At 41.1% G+C, this 23658-nt stretch overlaps 1 protein-coding gene across 1 annotated transcript; it reads right to left on the bottom strand.

Moving 5' to 3' along the window:
- LOC139720999 (methionine synthase reductase-like) lies at nucleotides 1–23083 on the bottom strand. The gene is made up of 12 exons (XM_071632363.1): nucleotides 22944–23083; nucleotides 19629–19833; nucleotides 17958–18108; nucleotides 16912–17032; nucleotides 7733–8363; nucleotides 6016–6159; nucleotides 5163–5405; nucleotides 3396–3619; nucleotides 2053–2317; nucleotides 1536–1765; nucleotides 1015–1203; nucleotides 1–203 (listed from the first exon to the last, which is right to left on the bottom strand). The coding sequence occupies exons 2-12, from the start codon at nucleotides 19764–19766 to the stop codon at nucleotides 59–61; spliced, it is 2481 nt and encodes an 826-aa protein (XP_071488464.1). The 5' UTR covers nucleotides 19767–19833; nucleotides 22944–23083; the 3' UTR covers nucleotides 1–58.
- Nucleotides 23084–23658: the final 575 nt, after the last annotated feature.

The raw sequence follows: 23658 nt of genomic DNA, 5'->3' as shown, positions 1-23658 counted from the left end.
CTTGGGCATGCAGCAAAACTGCCTTTCTTGCCCAAACTGAGGGTGATCATCCTGAGTGTCATGTCCACACATCCTCCAAGTATCGCTTTTCCTCTCGTAGCTTGGCAATGAGGAGCACGATCTCATAGTCTCCCTGTCCAGTCTTTTCTTTCAAAATGTCCTTCCAGGTGTCCAGCACATTTTTGGCCATGTTCTTGGCATCTCTGTGATGCAAGAAAAACACAGAGTACATTTGATTGAGTAACAATGCTGTCTACCAACATATCGTCGGGTGCCCGTGCATTGGCCGCTAACGCAATACAAATTGTATTGCGTTAGCGGCCAATGCACGGGCACCCGACGATATGCAAGTCATGGTTCAGTTCTAGAGACAAGAATACCATAAACAGCTTTGCACCCAAAGGGACAATCCAAATCTCAGTCAGGTGATTCAAATGTGATTTTCCAACCTTCTCCTTCCCCCTTTCCTCCCTGATTTCTGGTTCATCTTTCTCCTCCCACCAACTTTCAGACTCTTTACGTGAGTCTCACTCTATTTTTACAACTGTCCCTGTCTCCGATTCCCTCCTCCATTAATGAAACCTCAACTTCCAGTTCACCGCTGCCTTTTGATGATTACAATTTGCCATCGTTACACTATGCCTATGTCACTTCCCTCCTCCACTCTCCTCTCTCTAGGTTCTTCTCTTGCTGATCAATAGTCCTTTCAAGGATTCCATGTACATGGTCTTAAAGCAAACCTCTCTTCCTCAAAGGTAAAAATAGTTTTAACTACTGCAAGGCTCCATTCAAAACTATCAATATAATGGGATATTTCATTTTCAATGCAATTATAAAACACAAATAACCAAAGTAAAAAAGGTTTTCAAATGGTAAGCACACTGAGTTGATCAAATTTGTACACTTTGTACTTCTACCTCTAAGTTTTGGAAGCTTTGCTGATTGTCAAAATGATCAAAAAAAATTTGCACAGGAATGGAAGGAAATGAGTTGTTATGAAATTTTTCTACTCACCCACAGACATAAATGTGTGCATTCTGCTCTAGAACCCATGCTGCTAGTTCTTTGCTGTGGACCTTCATGTTATCCTGGACATAGCATGGTGCACTTTCTCCACTATGGCCTTCTTTTGGCTCATCTCTGGAGAATGACACGCACAGCTGTGATAGGACACCTGTCTCCACAAACATTTGAAGTTTCTCCCTGAAACAAAAGCATCAGGAAATGCTTTTACTAATCATGAAATGGATACAAAAAGTATTTTCAATGCATCATCTTGGAAAAAATACTCAGATCTGGATTTTTCCCACAAGAATGATACTTTGTTTCTTTTCTAAAACTGTGGTTGCACCTTCTGTTGCAAGAAACAAGTGATATGTGATTGAGAGAGAGCTCCCTTTGCTAGCCTTCCTCATCATCATCAACATTTTATCAACATCTACATTTTATTTTCTTGCTTCATTTTTCTGCTATGACTAGGAAATACACCACTTGTGACTAGCCAGACTTCACTCAGATATGTCATTGGTTGTCACCTGTAGAGATAGTCTCTTTCCTTGTGTCGGCAGCCAAAGAAGAGCCAAACGGGGCCAAAGGTCGACGGGCCACCTGTCTGCTCATCAACCACACCCTTCATCATGTGATGGCGATGCTCCAGGAAACCAACAAATGGGGCTACACCAGTGCCAGGACCAATGAGGATGAGTGGGACGGATGGGTCCTCTGGGAGATGGAAGTGTTGGTTGATTCGAGGATAGATTCCTATCTGAATGTAGAATGGCAACAGAAAAGTAAAAACACAAAAGAGGTTCATTCATCTATGAATCAAAATTTGAGTCATATGAGGTACATACAGAGAGAATTTTATCATCTATTCTTATTCACAGTATTCCAGCACTTGCATACTCATTACGCATACTCATCAGAACCATAACTTCACTGAATTGATCAAAACGTAATGACACATTAAACCCTTAGCTGGAAAGCATGCTTTCTACTATACATCCTTTCTGGTTCCAAACAGGAAATATCATCATGCACAAGTCATTATACTTGTGTGTCTTGTGTTTTTTCATTCATATCACATGTTCTGGATGTACTCACTTCTGGCTGAGTGCCAAGGGTCAGCTTGTTCACCTCCTCATTCAAGTCCACAGTCACTTGCTGACTAGTTGTCTGCACACGCCTGCTGGTCATTGCCAGGCGATTCAGCCATCCTGTACACACCCCTTGCCTGGACTGGCTCCGCCCCTCTCCCGCTGGAATGTTGATAATGTTGAAGACGAAGTGAAAGGTGCTTGGACTGGCAAGAGGTGAACTGCACATGGAAAGCAAGCATGAAAAATGAATGGATAATTGTAAGAATATGCAATTTTATTTGTGACCAATTATGAATGATACCAGATATCCAACTATTCTTCATTGGTAGCCAATTACACAACACTCCTGGGCAATTTGCAAATGAGATTATTTAGCAGGGTGAACAATTACAATTTGTAGAAATGTGACTGTGCACCTCAAAACGAACATAAAGTCGCACACACTGATTTTGCGTGAGGACTGAAAATAAGTGAAGTGGGTCAACCTAGCCGAACTTGACATTTTCATATTTTCTGAAAGAGAGGGTGTTCCCTTACATTATGCTAAAATTTGGTATCATAAAACGGGCAGGAAAGTGTGTTTTTTTAGCAGTTTATCTCGAACATTTTTGGTTGAATAGTGTGATTAGGTGTGTCTTTAGAATCCCTTTTTCATTTCTGGAAAAACCTTGTCCACACTCTTCACTTTCAACTCTAATAACTTTTGAAAAGATAGAGCTACTGCTTTGAAAGTTGGCATTGATTATGTACAGAATGTGCTAATGAAGCATGCTTAATTTCAGTTTAATCTGATAATCCCTTCATTGTTGTTACTCTGGTGGTTTACTTCCTGTTTTTTGTCCCATTCATCCCACAGCCAGCACGGTTTGGTAAAGATTAAGCGCTTGAATAGACACTGTACTTCAGAGCCTCTTTTCTCAGTTCACACTTTTCCTGAGTTTGTGCTTTCTTTCCAATATTTAGATAGGTTAGGAGAGTCCATTTGATTTGGGTTATACATCATTTTTAAGCTTAAAGTCTGCTTTCTCAGAATATGGTCTTAACTAAAAATTCATATCTGGCGACTTTTTGTTTGTTATGAGGTGCAGGGTCACAAACGAAGCAACAAATGTCATACCAATCCGCTGTCCCCATCTCCCAGCCCCCATCATCCCCATACAAACAAACAAACAAACAAACAAACAACACCTTGAGGTAGGCATGTGTTTGCAGCAGAGGGTAAGTGGGATGGGATAGTGTCACACAGAGAGTTTATGCATAGCAGAAAACAAAATCAAATCAATGCATGTTTGATACCTGGAAATGGAATATGGTCTTGGTTGGAGCCTAGGACAGTGTTCTAGAATTCTCTCAATCGGTGGATGGCATGATGGGAAGGCCCGAAGGATGTCCAAAAGTGACAGACAGGGTCTCCGCAGGTGTGTGGCATAGTCTGTCTGGCCCTGCTTGCTGCACAACTCTTGGAGACGACGCTTCTCCCTTGGGTTGCTGGAGTACTCCACCAGCGCTCGTAGAAATGCCTGCCAATCATGAACATGAGAACATATTGACCAACTGTTGAACCTTTGCTGTGCTCTGAGAAAACATTTCATAAGCCTGTGTGATGTCATAGGAATATACAATAATTATTCCAAACATATCATGACAGAAATATTGGATAATTTTTCCATAGATATGGAAAAATGTTGACGAATTTCACGTTTGCAGATGACATAACCCTCACATGTAAGGATAAAGCAGAACTTAAGTTTTTGCAGAGAATCAAGGAAACTATTAAGAAATGCAAGCTACTCATCATCATGAGAAAAACAAATATAATGGTAATTGACAGGCATGGAGTGAACAAAGAGGATTTCAGTCTAAATGGGGAGAAAATTAAAGATGTACAAGTTTTATCTAGTGTACTTGGGTTCACAGATAAATAATGAGAGCTTCAGCAGCTCTGAAATCAAGAGAGTAGCTATTGCAAGGGTGCAGTGGTGAAAATGTAAGCAATTTGGAGAAGCAAAGGCTTCATCACGCAACTAAAGGTGCAAATTTTACAGGACACAGCATTTCCCATGAATGTGAGACTTGGGCAATGAAACAGGCTGATGACAAGAAGTTGGATGCATTTAGAATATCTTGTTATCACAGAATGCTTATAAAGAACTTCAATGAAGGCACTCAAGATAAATGACTGAGTACTAGAGAAGATTGGATGAGAGCTAGTTATAGCCATCTGAAAACTCTGACTTTCTGGACACATCTTTAGAAGAAATTGCATGGAAAAGATTCTTATTCAATGGAAAGTGAATGGCAAAAGGAGGTAAGGGAGACCAGTAACAATTTGAAAAGAAAACATCAAGAAATACACAAAGTTGCTTTGCTGCATCCCATTTGGCAACAAGACCGGGAAGGCTGGTGTGTGCTCATCCATATCACATCAGTGCATATTTGTGCCAACTGAAATGAAATGTGCTCTGATGGCCCCTTGCCCATAGACTACCATGCTATTGCTTTTATTATCAGTCAGCACAGAGGTGTTCATACCCACAGATCATTCCAATTCCTATCAAATAATGACATCATTCTTGTGAAACTGACTCATTGTTAATACACCAACAGCACTCATTTGTGTAATTTGCATCATGGGCAAGTTTCATCTTCCACCCTTTTATTTATTTATTTTTTTTAATCTTTTTTTTTTTTTTTTTTTTGGGGGGGGGGGAGGGTGTTTGTTGGGGATACATTAGATGTATATAAGGTAGCTTAACAATTGTTACAGCATTGCTTCAGAAACATTAACCTACTGTTCACAGCATGTGAAGCCCTCTCTGGGCACACTCTGTATTAAACAGGAGAAGAAAGACCTACCAATAAAGTATGGTTTGTGAGATTTGACAACCACTAAAGATGATGACATTTTTTTTTAAAATTCTTAACTCATTTTCGCTCAGTCTACAGCACGTAGCTTTTCTCATTGCTTTCCAGGAACAAGATGTATCATGGTCTGACTCTTCGCAGAATAGCCATGCCTGAATGGGAACAGATTAAATCTACCACTGATGCATATATCTTCACCTTCTTTGGCAGGGCACGAATGTCGAGACACCAGGTAAAGACATGTCTGAGTGTAGAAAAGGCAGGGATGAACTCGGGCACAGCAGCACGCTTCTTCTGGGTGCCCTCCAGGACGGACACTCTGACTGGACGGTCAGCCAGGTCTGTGACCTCCAGCTGCTTCAAGAGGTCATCGACTTCTTCACTGCTGTTGGGGCAGATGATGCCAAAGGAGTCACCTGGTTGGAAGTCAAAGGAATTCTCCTGCAAAGCAAAGGGGAGATGTGGCAATTAGAAAGAAAAATGTCTAAAGGTATGGACATTCACAGTTTATTGCAATACCAGCATCTTTGCCTCAATGTCATGGGTCTTAAAAACAAGACAACATGACACCCTGAAAAAGCAACTGTTGGTGACGACCCAAAAAAATTTGAACACAATCCATCGCAAATGTGGCTAGTACACAGCACATTAACACTGATTATAATTATTACAATTTTTGTTGGTTGTTGGTTGTTTCCATACCTAACTCAAATTTTAGAACTATTTTGAAGCACCAAAAGTGGGTTTTTGTTTCATCTGCAAATGGTAAATAATGCCTTTATAAAAATGAACCTTTTTGCGTATAAAGATGGAAACAGCTAAGGTGCTAACCACCAATTAATAGGCCACTAATTTTTTGAATGATACACCTCCATACTGAATTTGAATGAAATCTGTCAAGAAACATGGCAAGTCCTGCCTACACAAAAAGTGACACCAGTTGGCAGCAGTGTAACACTGCTGAATCCAAAGTACAATAGGATACAGTTATTTACAAATGTTATAACTCTTCTTCTGAAAAAATGGCCTAGAATCTAAAATGTCAACTTACTGGAACTTTGAGCTCAATGTCTAAGGCAGTCTTGACAGAGTCTTCTGTGGTCAGCTTGGTTGCCATGACAACTGAGGCTGCGGTGACTCCAGATGATGCTGATGGGAGTGGAGCTCCTCCTTGGATTGGCAATGATTCAAGGTCCTTCAAAAGGGAAAATGTTATTGCCTTGTGTCAGGGTTGTAAATTACACAGCACAGTGACAAACTAGAAATGTCGCTATGGCGACTGGTATGCCTCCGCCATAATGCATGATTCTCCTAATAGGTCTATAGTACATGTGGACAATGTGTGATTACATTTTCACAAAATTGGCAAAATATTAAAATGACATGTTTGTCACAAATGTATCAAAATATTCACCTTCTTTGACCTATGTTTAATTGGATGAATAGGAGAGCATGTATTTGGGGATTTAAGAACTTTAACTTCGACTTTGACCCTTTCATAAGTTTACGCACTTGAGTAATTGTCAAGGTATGGAGAAAAAGTGCAATTTCTGCATTGAACAGTAAATTGTTATCATTTTCATCTGGCCTTTGATTCATAAGAGAATCAATGTCAGGCAGAACATACATAAATATGTACTAAGTTTAAAGATAACTTGAGCCACTTCCGAGATATGGAGAAAGAAGTTCAGCACTTTCACTTGATCTTTGACCTTTTGAACTTTGACCTTCTTGGCAAGAAAAAAAAAATCCCAGAGAATCTCTAGTGGGTTATACATGCATACATCAAGTTTAAAAAAAATAATCCTGCTGGCATTGCATAAATATAAGGAAAATAGTAAAATTTTGAAGTATTGCCCTTGACCTTTGACCCCTGACCTTTGACCACATGAACCCAAAATTCCCTAGATAACCACTGCCAGTCAGTACATGCATACATACTTTGTTCCATAAAGATACCTTGAACAATTTCCAAGATACAGAGAAAAAAGTAAAATTTTAACATTTTACTTGACCTTTTGACCTTTGACCTTTTGACCTCATGACCCCAAACTTTCACCAGAGAATCTTAATTGGGTAATACATGTATACACTAAGTATAAAGAAAATATCTTCAGGTATTGCATAGATATGGAGGAAATAGTGAAATTTTACGCATTTGACCTTGACCTTTTGACCTTTGACCTTGAGCATGTGCACCCAAAAGTTGATAGGCACAACTTCACCCCCTGATACACATACATGCCAAGTTTCATTAGGATACCTCAAAAGGTTTTGATAGTTAGCCTGTCCACAAAATTCATTACGGACGGACGGACGGACGGACGGACGGACGGACGGACAACCCGAAAACATAATGCCTCCGGCACCACTTCGTGGCGGAGGCATAAAAAAGGATACTATCTGCCCTGAAATGGTCAATATAGTATACTCATGGTATAACTTAGAATTAAGATTTACTTCCGTTCATCATTCCTAGAAGTATTACAACATTGAAACTTCAAAAATTCATAACTTTTACATGGACTGTACAATTTTCCTCAAACTTTCACTGATGTGTTCTACTAATAATGCTGCTTTCACTCAATTTTTGAACTGACTGTCCGATTTCCCTCAAACTTTCAAAGATGTGTTCTACTAATATTGTTGATTTCACTAAATCCATATCTATATTTGAGCTTTAGTTTCCTTTAAGTCTAGCTCAAATACAAATGTTTTGTATTTAATTTGCATGACAATCTTTATCAAATTGATCAAGGTACACCTACCACCATCTCATTAGCAACATATTCCACTCTGAGGTAGGGGTGTGGCAGCAGGGGTAAGGTGAGTGCACTCTCACTGAGGGGAGGCATGGAGCGGGTGAGGGAAGCTAGGTTCGGTTGCCCCAACGTCTCCGCCGATGCATGCTGCTCCCCGGATTCTGGTGTGCCACCATTAACTGAACCATGCCCATTGGAGTCCTGCTGCTGAGATAAAGCTTTGTTTTGTTCGGGAGTACTAGATGATTCTTGAGCATTACCATCAGCTGATAGCAATGTGCTATTCCCAACACCATCGACGGAGGTAGTTGACAGCGGGCGCTTCTTTCCCCGTTCTGTTACGCCATCAGTTGAGTCATTGGTACATTCATCCTGCTGCTCTTTGCCCAAAATCTGTTCCTTGCCTGGCATCTGTTCTGACCCAGTTTCCTCTCCTTTCTCCACTCTAGTTCTTCTGTCATTTTCCATATTACCTGGACTTCTGATCTCCCCTACATCAGAGGCAACTCCATTGCAAATCATGTTTTGCTGCGTGGCATTTTCAGATGGGGCAACACTGTCCACATCTAACCCATCCATTATCCTGTGCAATTCTTTCCACAAGCCTTCAATCCAGGGTTCCACCACCACCTCCAAGCTGAGTATGGCAATCAGAAACAATGTATATACACAAATTAGTAAATTTTTTTCCACATCGAATGCTGATCTAATTTTTCACTACTTTGACATCATCATCTGCACCTAAAATTAATTTAATAGTACAAAGATTGTGCACTTTCTCTAAACTTTCTCTGTGCTAACAATATCCAAAAAATATGTAGTGAGCCAAATATGCACACATTTTGGTTGTACAAAGTCACCGATGAAATGTTGTGGGATGTTCCTATCAGACGATGATCCCTGGTGTCTTAAAGTGTATCGGTACCCTACAATTTTAATTTCTGACATTGTAGTTTATTGTATTAATTGGCAATGTCCCTGACAAATCTGAGTGTGAGGTTGCTCCCACACAGAGATATTAATTAAAAAGGTCAGTCCCAAACGCCTTAGTACAGGTGATCTCCATGTTTGGTATCACTTTTCAAACTTACAGACGCACACACGTACATGTACGTTACGCAGCAGCTGGGTGCTTTCAAACCGCTGCGGCGGTATAGTGGTTCAGTCTAATATCAGCAGTGTATGTGGGCATGCATACATGTAGGTACATGTGTTTGTGTGAATGTTGGAGTGCGTGTCCGGGCGAGAAATCTCCGAGCGTGATTTTGTGTTCATCTCCCTCCCCCATCCCCTCCCAATTTTTGCAACTGATTTGAATACACAAACAGACTATGACTTGCAACACAGATTGAATGTCGCACAAACATAAAATGCTGGAGAAATATGATGGAACCTTGTTAGGCATATGACCTAGTAGAAATCTAGTGTGTCAAAGTAGAAGTAGGTCTAGCTAATACTACTACTGGTCGGGTCTATAGATCATAAAATTCTTGTGTAGACTGGGCTACAGCATTTTCTTGTTCTAGTACACCCATAGGTCATGATACAAATACAATGTACATGTATTTGAATATAAAATTTAATAGTGACCTGTTACATACGCCTAGGCCTCACATAAAGTTCACTGCATGATTGTCACTGTCATGTAACATATTTTCTATGTCAGTGTCAGACTCAGTGTGAGACTTACTGTCCTCACAAGCAGGCTTGGTAAACACAGAAGGGACTGCATTTGACCTCGGCCTGATCCTTTTGTCCTGCTGCTTTGTATTTCTAGTGATACCACTACTAATACTAGTGTTCCCCGCTGCAGGTCAGTTCAATGGGGTACGGAAATTTTGAAGTCCGCAGGCTTAAAATTTTCCTCGCTTACTCTTGCAGTTGGGGTCACAAGCCTATCCCAGTTAAAGACCAAACTGGTAGAACAGAACTTCCACCAAATCTGCGGGCACGAACTTGTCTGTTATAGTGGGTACATACGTAAGTCACATACCAATAAACCGGAACGTACACTACACAGGGAAATACCCGTACCAACCAAATGAGAATTATCAACCAGCCTATAGTAACCTAGCACACAACTCGAATGATATTGTATTCAGGCATCGGAATGGCGCAGGTACATCAAGGTGTATGTACATGTACAGAGTATGTGAAGTGATACCGATAGAAGGTATTTGATAAAGACAGAGGCAAGCAAAGGAAACATGCACACTCTAAAGGACTATGTGCGTCTACTATTTTGCGAACTGACTACTAATGCAGCACACATGATCATGCATGGATATTGAAATATAATATTTCTCAGTTATGGGCACTTTCTGTGATAAGCTACACTTTGTCTAGGGTACTATAAAGGACATGCCCTAACACCTGTCAAAGTTAAATTTTAAGGTACAGATACACTTGTAAAGGTCATCTCAGGATGCTGTCTCACATACTGGTAATTTTCTAAAGCCATCACGCTTCACAGGGTTAAAGGGACTGTACAGTAGTGGTTGAGGTGGGGATTCATGTTTTAAGCATTCCTAAGTGAGATAATGAGAAACCTCATATGAAATATGAAAGAGCATGTGATTTTAAGAAAGATTCAACGTTTATTTGATGAAAATTGGTTTTCCAATGGCTGAGATATGGCCCAAAAGTGATAATAATAAAAGGCGACATGCCCCACCTTTATTAGGATCTCTTTGTTTCACCTTGTTTTTGGATATCTCAGACATTTCAAAACCGATTCTCATCAAATAAACTTTTGATACCCCTTAGAATTGCACGCTCTTTGACATCTCATAGAGAGGTTTCTGAATATCTCGCAAAATGTTAAAAGCTAAATCCTCACCCCGACCAGAACTGTACACACCCTTTAAAAGTGCAGTGCCAACATAACATGTGCCAAATTTCTCCTGCACAATCTAACCTCCTTTACTCTATCTCAACTTCCAAAGTAACAGGTTAATCAACTTTTAAGATTTGAAAATATGTGAAAAACATTGTAAATTTCCTTGGCACCACCTGTTGGCTTACAGGTGGTAAACAATCATGTTTTGTTTCAGGTCAGGCTCAATGGTGAAAAATCAATATCATACCTGCCCAAGCACTAGCCGGGTTCACACGTACAAATTAGCGGGATGACGATCGCGATGCTCATCCCGAGTTTTTTTGCGAGCGTCCACACGTACCAAATTAGCGGGATAGCGATCGCGATCGGTATCCCGCTAATTTGGCGAGCGTCCACACGTACCGAATTATCCCGCTAATTGCCGATAGAGATAACAGCAAAGCCTGCAAACTGGGTCACACAGCGCCCTTCTCTATCACTGCCTGCGCGCACTTACCTTTGTCCATTGTCTTTTACGCGTCAGTGGTGTGGTTCGCGCGCTGTTGTTATTGTTCTCCAAAGAGGTGAAGGACCTCTTTGCAGAGGCCTCGCTGTTGTGATGTGCGCATTGCATGATGGGATGTAAAAACTCGAGATTGTAATCCCGACCGTTCACACGTACCAGCGTGGGGCCAATTATCCCGCTAATTGGCGAACCAGCGCAAGATTTCTTGGGATTAGCATCGCGATGCTTATCCCGCTAATTTTCGGGTTTTTTCTGTCCACACGTGCAAAAAACTCGGGATGACGATCGCGATGCAAATCTCGAGATTTGTATCCCGCTAATTGGTGTACGTGTGAACCCGGCTATTGTCTGAGATATTGATTACATGCGTATCCGGGCACTTACCCCCTGGGCAACTACCCTCCGGATAACTACCACCCGGATAATTACCCCCCAGGTCTATTCCCCCTTAGGGCAACTACCCCCCGGACAACTACCCTCCTAGGGCAATCACCCTCCAGGGCCATTACCCCCTAGGAAAACTACCACCCGGTCATCTACCCTCCTAGGGCAACTACCCCCAAGGGCAATTACCCCTAGGACATCTACCCCCCGGATAACTACTCCCTGGGTAACTACCCCCTGGATGACTACCCCCCGGATAACTACCCCCCAGATAACTACCACCCGGATAACTACCCCCTGGATAACTACCCCCCGGATAACTACCCCCTGGATAACTACCCCCCGGAGAACTACCCCCCGGATAACTACCCCCCGGATAACTACCCCCCGGATAACTACCCCCAGGATAACTACCACCCGGATAATTACTCCCCGGATAACTACCCCCAGGATAACTACCCCCCGGATTACTACCCCCCCCCCCCATTAACAATACCCCGAACCCCCTCCCCCCCCCGCCCCCTCCTGATACTTACCTACTGGACAACCCTCCCTCCCCGCCCCCCGAAAGTTACCACCCGTCGTATATTTTCCATAAGTTCATAACACCATATCAGAAGATGCACCTTTCTCTTATACTGTCATCACTCTTTTGGCTTGTCATTTATTTTCTACCGTTATAACACATGATAGACAATAAACATAAGAAAAGGAGAGTTGATTTCACTGCAATTCATATTCCCTTAACATTAGCGAGGGACTCTTCGATATAAAGCCATAATTTCTGATAGGATCCGGGCACGGTTTTATGAAAGTTATCAGTCCTGACAAGCTGTCAGTTCCACACAATTACCAATCGTTGTAGGTCGATCAAAGCAGGTCCATGGTAACAAGTCAGTGACTCGAGCTTTTCAATCAAGCAGAACCCATGGTTTTATTGAAATTATTAGATACTAACAAGATGTCATGACTGGCAACTTTTATCAAAAGGTGCCCTAATCTGTCATGAGAGTAAAATTACAGCTTGTTTTACATACAAGTAGAATTGTGCTAGTTTTCAAATTAAATGTTCTCGACACTTTAAGAGGAAATCCAGTTCAAATATAAGTTAGTCTCATTAGAAAGAGTAAAATATTACGAGTTTAACGGTATTTTTTTTTTTTTTTTACCAAAACACCCCTAGTTGTTAACGAAGTCTTTTGTCCTGCACCCTCTTTTTGAATAGATCTAGGGAGAGTTGTAGTTGACAGAATCCTTTTCACATTATAGGGCTGCTCTGTTTTATCCCGGCCATTTCAAGAGTATTTTTTTTTCTCAAAAAATTGAATCCTTCTTGGAATAACATGCTCTTTAATATTTCGTAAGGGGTTTCTAATTATCTCACCCAAAAGATGTTTAAAACCTGAAGTTAGGTCTCGACCAAAACCAGACGATATGAAAAAATGTTGGGTTTTTTTTTCAATTCAAATAGCTAATGTGTTCGAAAATAACAATGAGAGACGTAATTTTCTGGGGGAGAGTTATTGTAAGAGGGGTGATTGTTTGGAGCCTAATTTTAATAAGGAGTAATTGTCAAGGGAGGTAATGTTCTGCAGTGATCATACCAAGGATGTGACAATCTCTTCCCACATCCTTGATATACTAGTTGTTAATATGCCCAATAATGCAGTAGGGCAATTCTGAAATGAGCGTTAACGGTATAACAGTAAAAGAGTTACAAAATTGATGAAACAATGCAAAGAAAGCAAATTAAGACAGAGACGAAGTACACAAATAAAGATACAGTGCACTCCCGTTACAACGAACACGGTTATAACGAAATTTCGTTATAACGAAGCAAAACTTCTGGTCCCAAAATTATCGCCATTAAAGTCTATGGTACAAAATTCGCTTATAACGAAGACGGTTATAACAAAATTTTCGTTATCACGAAGTCTTTTCTGAGCGCCACTGACAAAGAAAAACAAAAGAAATGCGCTCCGTTATAACGAAATGCGGATCGCATTCGAAAATGCGTAGCGGAACAAGCATTACTAAAGCGTCTCTGCATGAGCGAACGCATCATTAAATGTTCACTCCGTGTTTCACGCACAGTTTCCGAGGGGAACTTGCGTTGTTGTAATAAAATAATTTGAATTCAGATAAGGTTTGTTTCATTGTTCCGAAGTCCTTTAATACAAAACACACAGATTCTGATACAACTAAATGTCCGTTAGTTCGGAAATGAAAGAGGGTTTGTTATTAAGCTGGCGTTATTCCAAAGGTTCGTTAATTCGATAATAAAATATGGTCCTTATTCTTATTCTTATACGGTTCGTTAGTCCGAAAATGATAGGAATTCAAAACGTTCGTTAATCGGAACATTACAAAAAGTATCGTTAATCCATGGTGGAAAAAGGAGAGTACACTATAACAAAACTTAAGAATTGCAATCTTTATAATCGTCTTAAGATAAATAAATCTTCGAAATAACTAACCTTTCTCATTTTTTTTTCATTAACAAAATTTCTTCGGAATAACGAACCTTATTTCATTTTCGGATGAAAAAGCCTTCGGAACAACGGACTTTCTGACTAGTGAACCTTTTTCTCTTTTTTTTTTGATTTACCTTCAGAATGACGAACCTCATTTCATTTTCAGATCAACGAACCTTCGGAAAATGAACAATATATTATTTTGATCTAGATTATGAACTTTCGGAATAATGATTCTGCGGAAATGCGAACCTTCACATAAACAAACCATCGGAATCCCGGGAATGGCGAAACTTCAGAATAAGGAGTCTTCGGAGTAACGTACTTTAGTAAGAAAAGAACCTTTGGAATAGCGAACTGTAACCAAATCCTACACCGTCATTTTCTACACATGTGTGACAACACAAACAACTTTATGCTCTTTTTAAAATGTAATATTTAAACGAAATTAAAAAGGTATTCTCCCATTTCACATAGCTTTCCAGCGTATGATGAGGATTCAACAAACAAAATTTTTTTATGCGTGGTTTCCTTCTTTTCGTTATACATTGCATATTATATTTGTTCGGTTACAACGAAATTTCGTTAAAACGAAAAAAAAAAAAAAACTGCCGGTCCTGAGCATTTCGTTTTAACGGGAGTGCACTGCACATGAACACACACGAGATAAATCCCTTGTAATGAGAGAAAGAGGAAAGGTGAGCTATGAATGACAGGAATAGACTACCTTCACAGTGGACAGAGAAAAGCGAGAGGGAAGAGGAAGATGATGGGTCAAAACCAGGGCACGTGAGGCATGAGATATAAGCTCCTCAAAATAAAGAAGTGTTACATGGAGTTGTGGTAAACGACAGACAATTGTGGTTAAAAAAATATTGCAAAAAGTTTAACTCATTCTGAAGTGTAACATTTCTTCAAAATGTCTTTAGTTCAATGGTAAAGGCATTCAAACTTAAAACTTCTTTTATACTATACTATCAAGAGAAATCCGAAATTTCGGAACAGTAAAAGAAAATACAGATTTAGCGAAAATAGTTTGGTTAAAGGCATTGACATTTACTGGATTACCGGGTAGGATATGAAGGGACAGCTTCGTTTTTTATGAACATAGAGTCAAAATACAGAGGGAGAAATTAAGCTTTTACATAAATTGTCCTAAGTGCAAACGATACAAATCGTAAATCTTTAAGATGTTGTTTCCATAAAATGATGTATCAGTATGGCATCTCCGTGATTCCTGGCAAATAATACAAAGAACTTCGTTTCCTGTAGTAATGATATTCTTTTTATTAAAGGTAAGATGGGGGGGGGGGGGGGGGGCAATGACTCGGGAGGTAGTTACCCAGGGGGTAATTGGCGTGGTGCACTGTCCTGGGGTAATTTTCGTCTTGATAGTTATAGGGGAGGGGGAGTTGTAGGCTTGCTTATCCGGGGTAATCATCCTCGGGAAGTTATCGGAGGGTGTAGTTATCGGGTGGAAGTTATCTGGGGTCTAGTTATCGGAGGAGGGGGTAATTAACCTGGGGATAATTATCCTGGTGGTAATTATCGGGGGGGGGGGGGGGGGGGGGGGGGGGTAGTTATCCGGGGGGTAATTATCCGGGGGGGGGGGGGGGGGGGGGGTGATTATCCGGGGGGGTAATTATCCGGGGGGTAATTATCCGAGGGGTAATTATCCGGAGGGGTAGTTATCCGGGGGGTAGTTATCCGGGGGGGTAGTTATCCTGGGGGTAGTTACCCAGGGGGTAGTTCTCCGGGGGGTAGTTACCCAGGGGATAGTTCTCCGGGGGGTAGTTATCCAGGGGGTAGTTCTCCGGGGGGTAGTTATCCAGGGGGTAGTTATCCGGGTGGTAGTTATCCAGGGGGTAGTTATCCGAGGGGGTAGTTATCCAGGGGTAGTTATCCGAGGGGTAGTTATCCAGGGGGTAGTTTTCCTAAGGGGGAATTGCCCTGGGGGGTGATTGCCCTTGGAGGGTAGTTGTCCGGGGGGTAGTTGTCCTAGGGGGTAATTACCCTGGAGGGTAATTGCCCTTGGAGGGTAGTTGTCCGGGGGGTAGTTGCCCTAGGGGGGAATTGTCCTGGGGGGTAATTATCCGGGTGGTAGTTATCCGGAGGGTGGTTTTCCAGGGGGTACTGTTCCTAGAACCGATTACATGTACTAATTAGGTGTGTCATTAGGCCCGTTCACACACAAGGGAAAAAGTGTGATTTAAAAATTGATTTTCTTATCGCGATCAAAATTTTGAAATTTTTTCGTGTGTGGACAGAAAAATCCCACTAATTACCGCGATCCTTATCGCGATCCAACTCGCACTATTAGTGCGATTTTTCAGAATAATCGCGATTATTTTGCTTGCTTACAAAATCGAGTCTCTTTGAATCTCGCGCGCGCAAAACTCTATTGGGACTGCGGGGTCAATCTTCGGTCATGCAAGTTTCGCGCATGCACTGCGAAGTGCAATTTTTCCCTGTGTATGAACGGTCTAAAAAAAGAAAATCGAAATTTGGATCGCGATTGTAATTTCGATTTCCGTTGTGTGTGAACGGGCCTATTATCTTTCATGAAGCAAAGAGGTGAAAAATTAAATACATTTCTCTGAGCTCAACACTAGGCAAATAAGACCCATGAGTAGGCAAACAAGGCCAACGAGTCCGATACTAGGCAAAAAAAGTCCACAAGTCCTACAGTACGCAATCAAAGCCCACAAGTCCCACACTAGGAAAAATGGCTCATGAGAACAACACTGTGCACATTAAGCTGTGTGATGTAATGAGACATTTGAGTAGTAAAGAACTGGTGAACAATTTTACCATTGGTGTCTTCACAGAATGGCTAATCACAACAAAGTAACTGCTGCAGTTCTTGTATCAGTTCTAGTTCCTTTTAGCCTTAAGAATCTGCTGAAAGACTGGCACACTATATCATGTGAATATTAAACTCCTCTTGCATAAAGAAACAAAGTGGTAAAACAATCACAAAAACGTACCCACTGCATCATCAGCATGCCCCGTGGGATAGAACCTATTGGCTCCCAGTTCTTGCAGCCTCTCATCAAAGTTCTTTCCATTCCTGCAGAAGTTGCTGTAGTTTGAATCTCCCAAGGCTGCGGGTGAATGGACAAGAAAAGACAAAAGTAGAATGTGACATCACTTTCAGTGTGAGGATGTCCATTCCACTTCACCTTACATCGTACTACTGAAACAGCAATGAATTAGATATTCAAGAAGAAATAAAGATATGGTCGTAAAAGATTCACATGAGGTAGAGTTAATTCATGAATATGATGAAGTGGACTACAAAATTTCTTCATATCAAGACATACAAATTACAATCGAAATTAGTACTGTGACATTCATACATGTACTGCAAGTGGGTGACGTTTTTAAGGCAAAGCAAAGAGAAAGCATCAAACAAAATTGTCTTTCATTCGTTTGCTCATTTAAGAGACATATTGATGAAATGAAACGTGCCATTGTCCTGAGTCACAACTGAGAATTACACTTGTATGCTGAATTTAATTGAAGGTATGATAATAAATATTCTAAGCCACTGCAGTGACCACAGATGAAAAAAAAAAAGGTTTTTACCATCCTCTTCAAAGGGCAAGACAACAACAAAGATTTCCACATGAAAAAAAAAAAATGTACATGTATGTATGATTGTAGATATTGATATATATGTAAATAAGGTAACATCACCATGACATCTGTAAACTCCTTACGGTTAAAGTCAGGTATGTCACATAGGTAAACAATATTCACACGGTAACAATTTAACACTGATTTTGCCACTAAATGATTATACTTGTATCCATATACAGTCAACCTCGCGAAAGTCAAATCCATACAGTGTAGGGACCACAGAAAATACTGAGAATTTTGACTTACACAATATACAGTAACCAACACGTTTATGTCCAACCATGGTAGAATTTTTCTTTGAATCTGCCAATTTTTTGACTTGAGTAAGATAAATTTAGGTGGGGCTGACTGTATGTACAGGTTCCATGTCATGCAAATAGCATTTACCAAGAAGGGCATAGTTGAGCTGGGCCAGGTGGTCTGGAGGTAGGGTAGTCTTTCGGAGACGGCGCCAGAATTTCATGGCTGTCTCAGGACACTCGCCTTCCCCAGTCGTGGAAACGACAATCACGGCACACTTCTCTTTGGGAAGACTGAACTGCATGATAAAACCATGACATGAAAAACTGTTGTCAAACAAGAGACCAGACAGTCTAACACTCACCAGAGACCTGAGCAATGGACTTGCCCTTCATGGTGGGTCTAGGGCAATTACCCCAGACCCTTCCCCTGACTCTAACCCTAATCCTAATTCTAACAAAAATTCTAACCCTAAATCTAACCCTTACCCTAATATTTACATTAACCTTTTCAATAACCAGTATTTACAAGGGGGAGGGGGTAATTGTCCTCAGGGGTTAATTGCCCTGCTACACTTCATGGTACTCAATCTGAGGTAAACTTTTCAAAAAATCTTGAGATTCTGGGATTACTGCAGGCCCCTTTAGCAAAACCTTCATAATCTTAATAGGTATTTGGATCCCACCTTAGGGGTCCCTGGGGGCACCACCATCATTTGTACAAACCATAACCCCATCCCTTCATTGATGACAGATGTCAGATTGTGGACGATCAGAAAAGCCAACTTGAGGCACTTGGATCAGATAAGTGAAAAAAATAAACAAAACAAAAGCAAAAAGAAACTCAAGCAAATGAAATCATGCTCTTTAACAGTAAAAGTGAAACCCTGGAAACAGAAAACAAGTATTACTGTTCACATAGTCCTTCCTTGGTTATGTCAAACTCACTCTAGAAATATTTATAATATTACTCAAATATGAATTTCAAATGAGCCATACACATGCAATGTTGTGATGATTGTTACAGTAAACACATGTTTCACTGTTCAAGAAAGCACACTGCCTTAAAATTGAAGGTGTGTTTCAAGCACTTCCTTCATACCGAACTCAAGACTTGGGTTTGTGGACCAGGCAACGAAAATTCCAATCACATTTGTGAATGAACAGTTGTCTTGTATACACCTTGAGTTATACCGTATGCATACCATAAATGTATCTGTTCTTTTTTTCATTCACATTCTTGCTACTATGCCACAATCATTTAAAACTCTTTTATTGTGTGGAACTAAATGCAACCTTTGGTGCGTTTGAGCACTCTAAAGCGAACCAAAGCGAACTGAACCAAAGCGTACCGTACCAAACTGTGACAGTTTTGGAGCGTTCGAGCGGTCTGTTGAGAAAGTGTACCTCAAGAGTTATTTTTAGAAAAGGTCACACATTTTTGTTGCAAGAATGTCATCCACCTGGCGCTTGAACTACTTACAGCTGTCCCGAACAAAGAAAATGATGTCTTTGCATTGTGACGTATGCGCATGATACACGCATGCTTTACAGCGAACTTTTGGTACGCTTTTGGTACGCTTTTGGAGCACATCGGGAAGTGGTCCACTTTTGGCTTGGTACAGTACGGTACGGTACACTTTAGGAGTGTTCGAGCGCTCCTCTGGCCCGGGTACGTTACAGTACAGTTCGCTTTAGGAGAGCGCTCGAACGTACCCTTTGACACTGACTAGCATGGCATGGCATGGAACCTAGAAGGGGGGGTGCTAGTAATGGTGCTACACTTGTACCGTTTGATTTGTCAGGCTGTACTGTTTACCTTCTTCTCTGTCATGCTCAGGCAAAAGATGTCACACTTCAGGTCATGCTTTGATGATAAGTCATGAATTTCCTCAGCAATGGCTTGTGACTGGCCAGTTTCAGAGCCATACAGCAACAGAAATCGTCCTTTACCCATAATGTATGTGCCTCTTTGGTCCGATGCTGCTCCTTCTGATGTATATGTTGAATTTTGGGGGAGAGTGCTGAAAAAGAAAACATAGTCAGGAGATCCCTGTCTTTTTTCCAATTATAACTTTGCATTTCATTAAGAACTCCCAGAGCTTTGAGCAGTCTTAGCAATGTTGTACATTACAATGTAGTTTTCCAAGCAACCTGCAACACACATGGTGAATTTACCATCTCACAACAAACAACTTAATAATCAATTGTATATTGATCAAAAACATTTAGTTACTAGTAGTCACGAGTTTAAAATAGAAGAGTTCCTTTGATGCCTTTATCAAAATTGATCAACAGCACTAGTAAAACTCCACAGCAGTAGCCCTACTTGTACATGTATAAACATGTTTTGTGCCTTGTATGCATGCTGTGAACACCAACATTTTGTGCATGTCATTTTATTTAAACACAGGTTATGGGTCTGTGTCTATCTACAATTTGTATGTAGAGTGGGCTGTGTGTGTCATATCATTGGACAAAAATTAGAACAAATATCGGTGTAATTTATCACATATGCTTCATAACAAAAGAACCCCTTGCCTTGAAATTTTTTTCTTTTTTGGGAAGTTTGTATTAACTTTTTTACTTTCTTAAAAGCTAAATGTGTGTGCTTGTGTGTGTGTGTGTGTGTGTGTGTGTGTGTGTATGCCATCGCAAACCCCCTGCCCCAATCACTGTGTTGATGCAAGCTGATGAGCTGAGGATGAGGCCAACAAGGGTCCTCAAAATAAAAGTAACTTTTGGACATTCTGAAGGAGGGTGGTGATTTTTGGTTCAGTTGGTTGGGAGCAGGCAGCCTCCCAATCCAAAGGACCTGGCTTCGATTCCGGAGTCAGAGGAGCAATGTTGTGTTTTAATAATAACATCGTCCCCTCTAATACAAGGCAAAACGCTAGTCTCTCGAATACGACGATAAATGGAGGAGATTCGATGAGCAGTGATGAGTGAGTCAGACACAACTTACACCCATGAAAGATCCTACCATGCTCATTCATTGTAAAGAACAGGGTGCTAACCCAGTGCAGAAGAGGCCCACACTACTTGCTCACAATCATCTTTGTGAGAGGCTTGCACACTGTGGCCTTTGCCCTCATAATTGCATCGTCAGTAATAAAATCTACTATTGAGTACTACTGTCAAATTTACTAGTAGGCCCTGCTATCTACATGCTGTAGCCTTTGTAGCTCTCGTTGTGATGTGAGAACACTCGGCACTGTCTGGATCTGGACCTGGATGAATACGCTGAAAAACTCTGGATAGAGTCTAGAGTAAAATATCCCGTTTGCGGCAGTTTAAGCATTGTTAAGAGTTTTTCCAACTTGTAAACAAATCAGGCAAATTATTTTCAACCATTTCATATATCATAGACAAGATTATTCATTAACGCAATTGTTTTCATGAAAGAAATTTACCATTGACCAACGCAGTTTTCATGATTTACCAGGGCAAAACCCGGCACAATTTTCGCCGATAAAGGCGATATGCGACGTAGTATTTCTGCTTGCGGCACGATGTACAATCCCTATGCAATACGCGCGTGCCCCGCGATCTCTGGCTGAACGCCTTCACATGTCTCGCGAACATTGCGTAAGCACCAATTCCCATTGCGAAAGCACGTGAAAATAGCGTGCGCACATGCATTGGCCGCAAACAAGATCGCAATTCTGGCGGTGTTGTTGATGTCTTTCTCGTGTTTTTCTCATTTTTTTTCGATGGTAACATCCACTTTCCGAAAAAAATGGCGGCCCACATCGGCTCGCGAAAATTCTATTTTACGTGAGGATATGTTTTCAAAATCCAGGAACATCGAGAAAACGACAAAAAATCCAGTTTCTTGGACCATTGTTTCTTACCTGTTATGTTAAGAAGTACCAAAAATTTCATTTTGGATGCGATATGTTGTCATTTAGGTGAGAAAATTTCACTTTCGTCAGAGATCGTGCCCATTTTATCGGTTGGTTTTTGTTGATTGCTAGTGTGTTAGTATATGTGTAGAGTGCATGTAACAGTGCAATGCTGTGTTTAGCTGTATATTACCGTGTATGTTGTACCTGCCGCGAACGGCTGCACGGCCGCTTACTGACGCGGTTACTCTAGCCCCGGAGACCGCGCCGCCAGGCGAGGTCCTGGCGGCTTCCCTGCAGTTTCGCTTATGTTAGTTCCTAAGTATTCTATGCGCTTGTGCAAGTGATTGTGAATTCTGTGAACATCGGTGAGCTGCTTATAAGACATCATTTTGTGCATCACAAGCAATGAAATGCATCAAACAGTCGCCGATGATAGTCATTTAGGTTTCATCGACCCATGTAAGTATTCCTAGTAGTTTCTGTTGAAAAATTAAGGAAATATAGCGCCGCAAAGGCACCCGTTTGTTCAACATGAAGATCTTTTATGGGAGCACGGCGCAGCCGCCACACTGCGTGTGGCGGCTGTCGCAGTTACGGTTACTCTAGATATAACTGCGACAGCCGCCACACCTGCGTGTGGCGGCTGCGCCGTGCTCCCATAAAAGATCTTCATGTTGAACAAACGGGTGCCTTTGCGGCGCTATATTTCCTTAATTTTTCAACAGAAACTACTAGGAATACTTACATGGGTCGATGAAACCTAAATGACTATCATCGGCGACTGTTTGATGCATTTCATTGCTTGTGATGCACAAAATGATGTCTTATAAGCAGCTCACCGATGTTCACAGAATTCACAATCACTTGCACAAGCGCACAGAATACACGTGTACTTATCGAACTAACATAAGCGAAACTGCGGGGAAGCCGCCAGGACCGCGCCTGGCGGCGCGGTCTCCGGGGCTACCAGGTACTCTAGATAGAGATTAGTGTGTCGACGACACACAGTCTGCAGTCACAGTCAATTAGCTGTGTCATGTAATTTTACACTAGACTAGCCCATGTAGTTCATATTCACGTCAATGTAGGAAATATTTTGTGCTATGAATCATTACACGCCAGGATAATCAGCAGTAAATTTACAGTGGTCAGTGCAGTGCCAATGTGTGGCTACTTAACTAGTAACGTTAGACTACACTGAATTGGACGTATGGGACTGATAATGATAGCAAGTCAGCGGGCCTTGACCCGATCAAACGAATGATAGTTTATCGGTTGGAACTCACCAATTCTTGAAAATTTCTCTGTTATTTTCTGCGTTTTCCACGTCTTAACACAGTCAGTCAGACGATATAGTCAGTACAATCGACGCAACCTTGGCCATGCATGCTACGTACGTTCGTTTCATCAATGATTACGAGTCATGTGGTGCTCTCTGCAGATGTGAGGGTATGTGATATACTAGTAAGTTTCGCTGACTACTACTACTAGTAGTATAATGACGCAATGCCCTTACCGTCTAGTCTTGGTTCAAAGACCCGGATTATCAGTAGCGGAAAAGGGGGGGGGGGGGGTAATCCATGACTTGCCTGCTGGATCTGGATCTGGATGAATACGCTGAAAACTCTGAATATATCACTTGCTCTGTAGTCTAGTATAGCCTCTGTTCCTCGGCCATCATGAGTACGTAGGCCACCAGCTGAAAGTCATTTGCCTGACTTTTTTTATTTGATTTATTCTCTATTATTGTAAAAGACAAAAAGCAAGTTTATATCCAGAATGTGAAAAGAAAGAAAATGCTGCGCATTTGTGCACATCTATTAATCTATGTATAATCTTTCAGTCTTTCAAATAAACATTTTCATTTTTTATTAGAATTTCGTTCAGTACCACAATATTTACATTTGCAAAGATAACACAAAACATTGCACAAAGACAAACGACATTATACACAAACATTGTACAGAGATATGCCAATCTTACAGATCGTACATCAGGATA

The sequence above is a fragment of the Diadema antillarum genome, unplaced genomic scaffold, assembly GCF_040938485.1.
Source record: "Diadema antillarum isolate AM-2024a unplaced genomic scaffold, OU_Dant_1.0 scf00000001, whole genome shotgun sequence".
In the NCBI taxonomy this organism is placed as follows: Eukaryota; Metazoa; Echinodermata; class Echinoidea; order Diadematoida; family Diadematidae; genus Diadema; species Diadema antillarum.
This window is presented reverse-complemented; position numbering and strand designations above follow the sequence as displayed.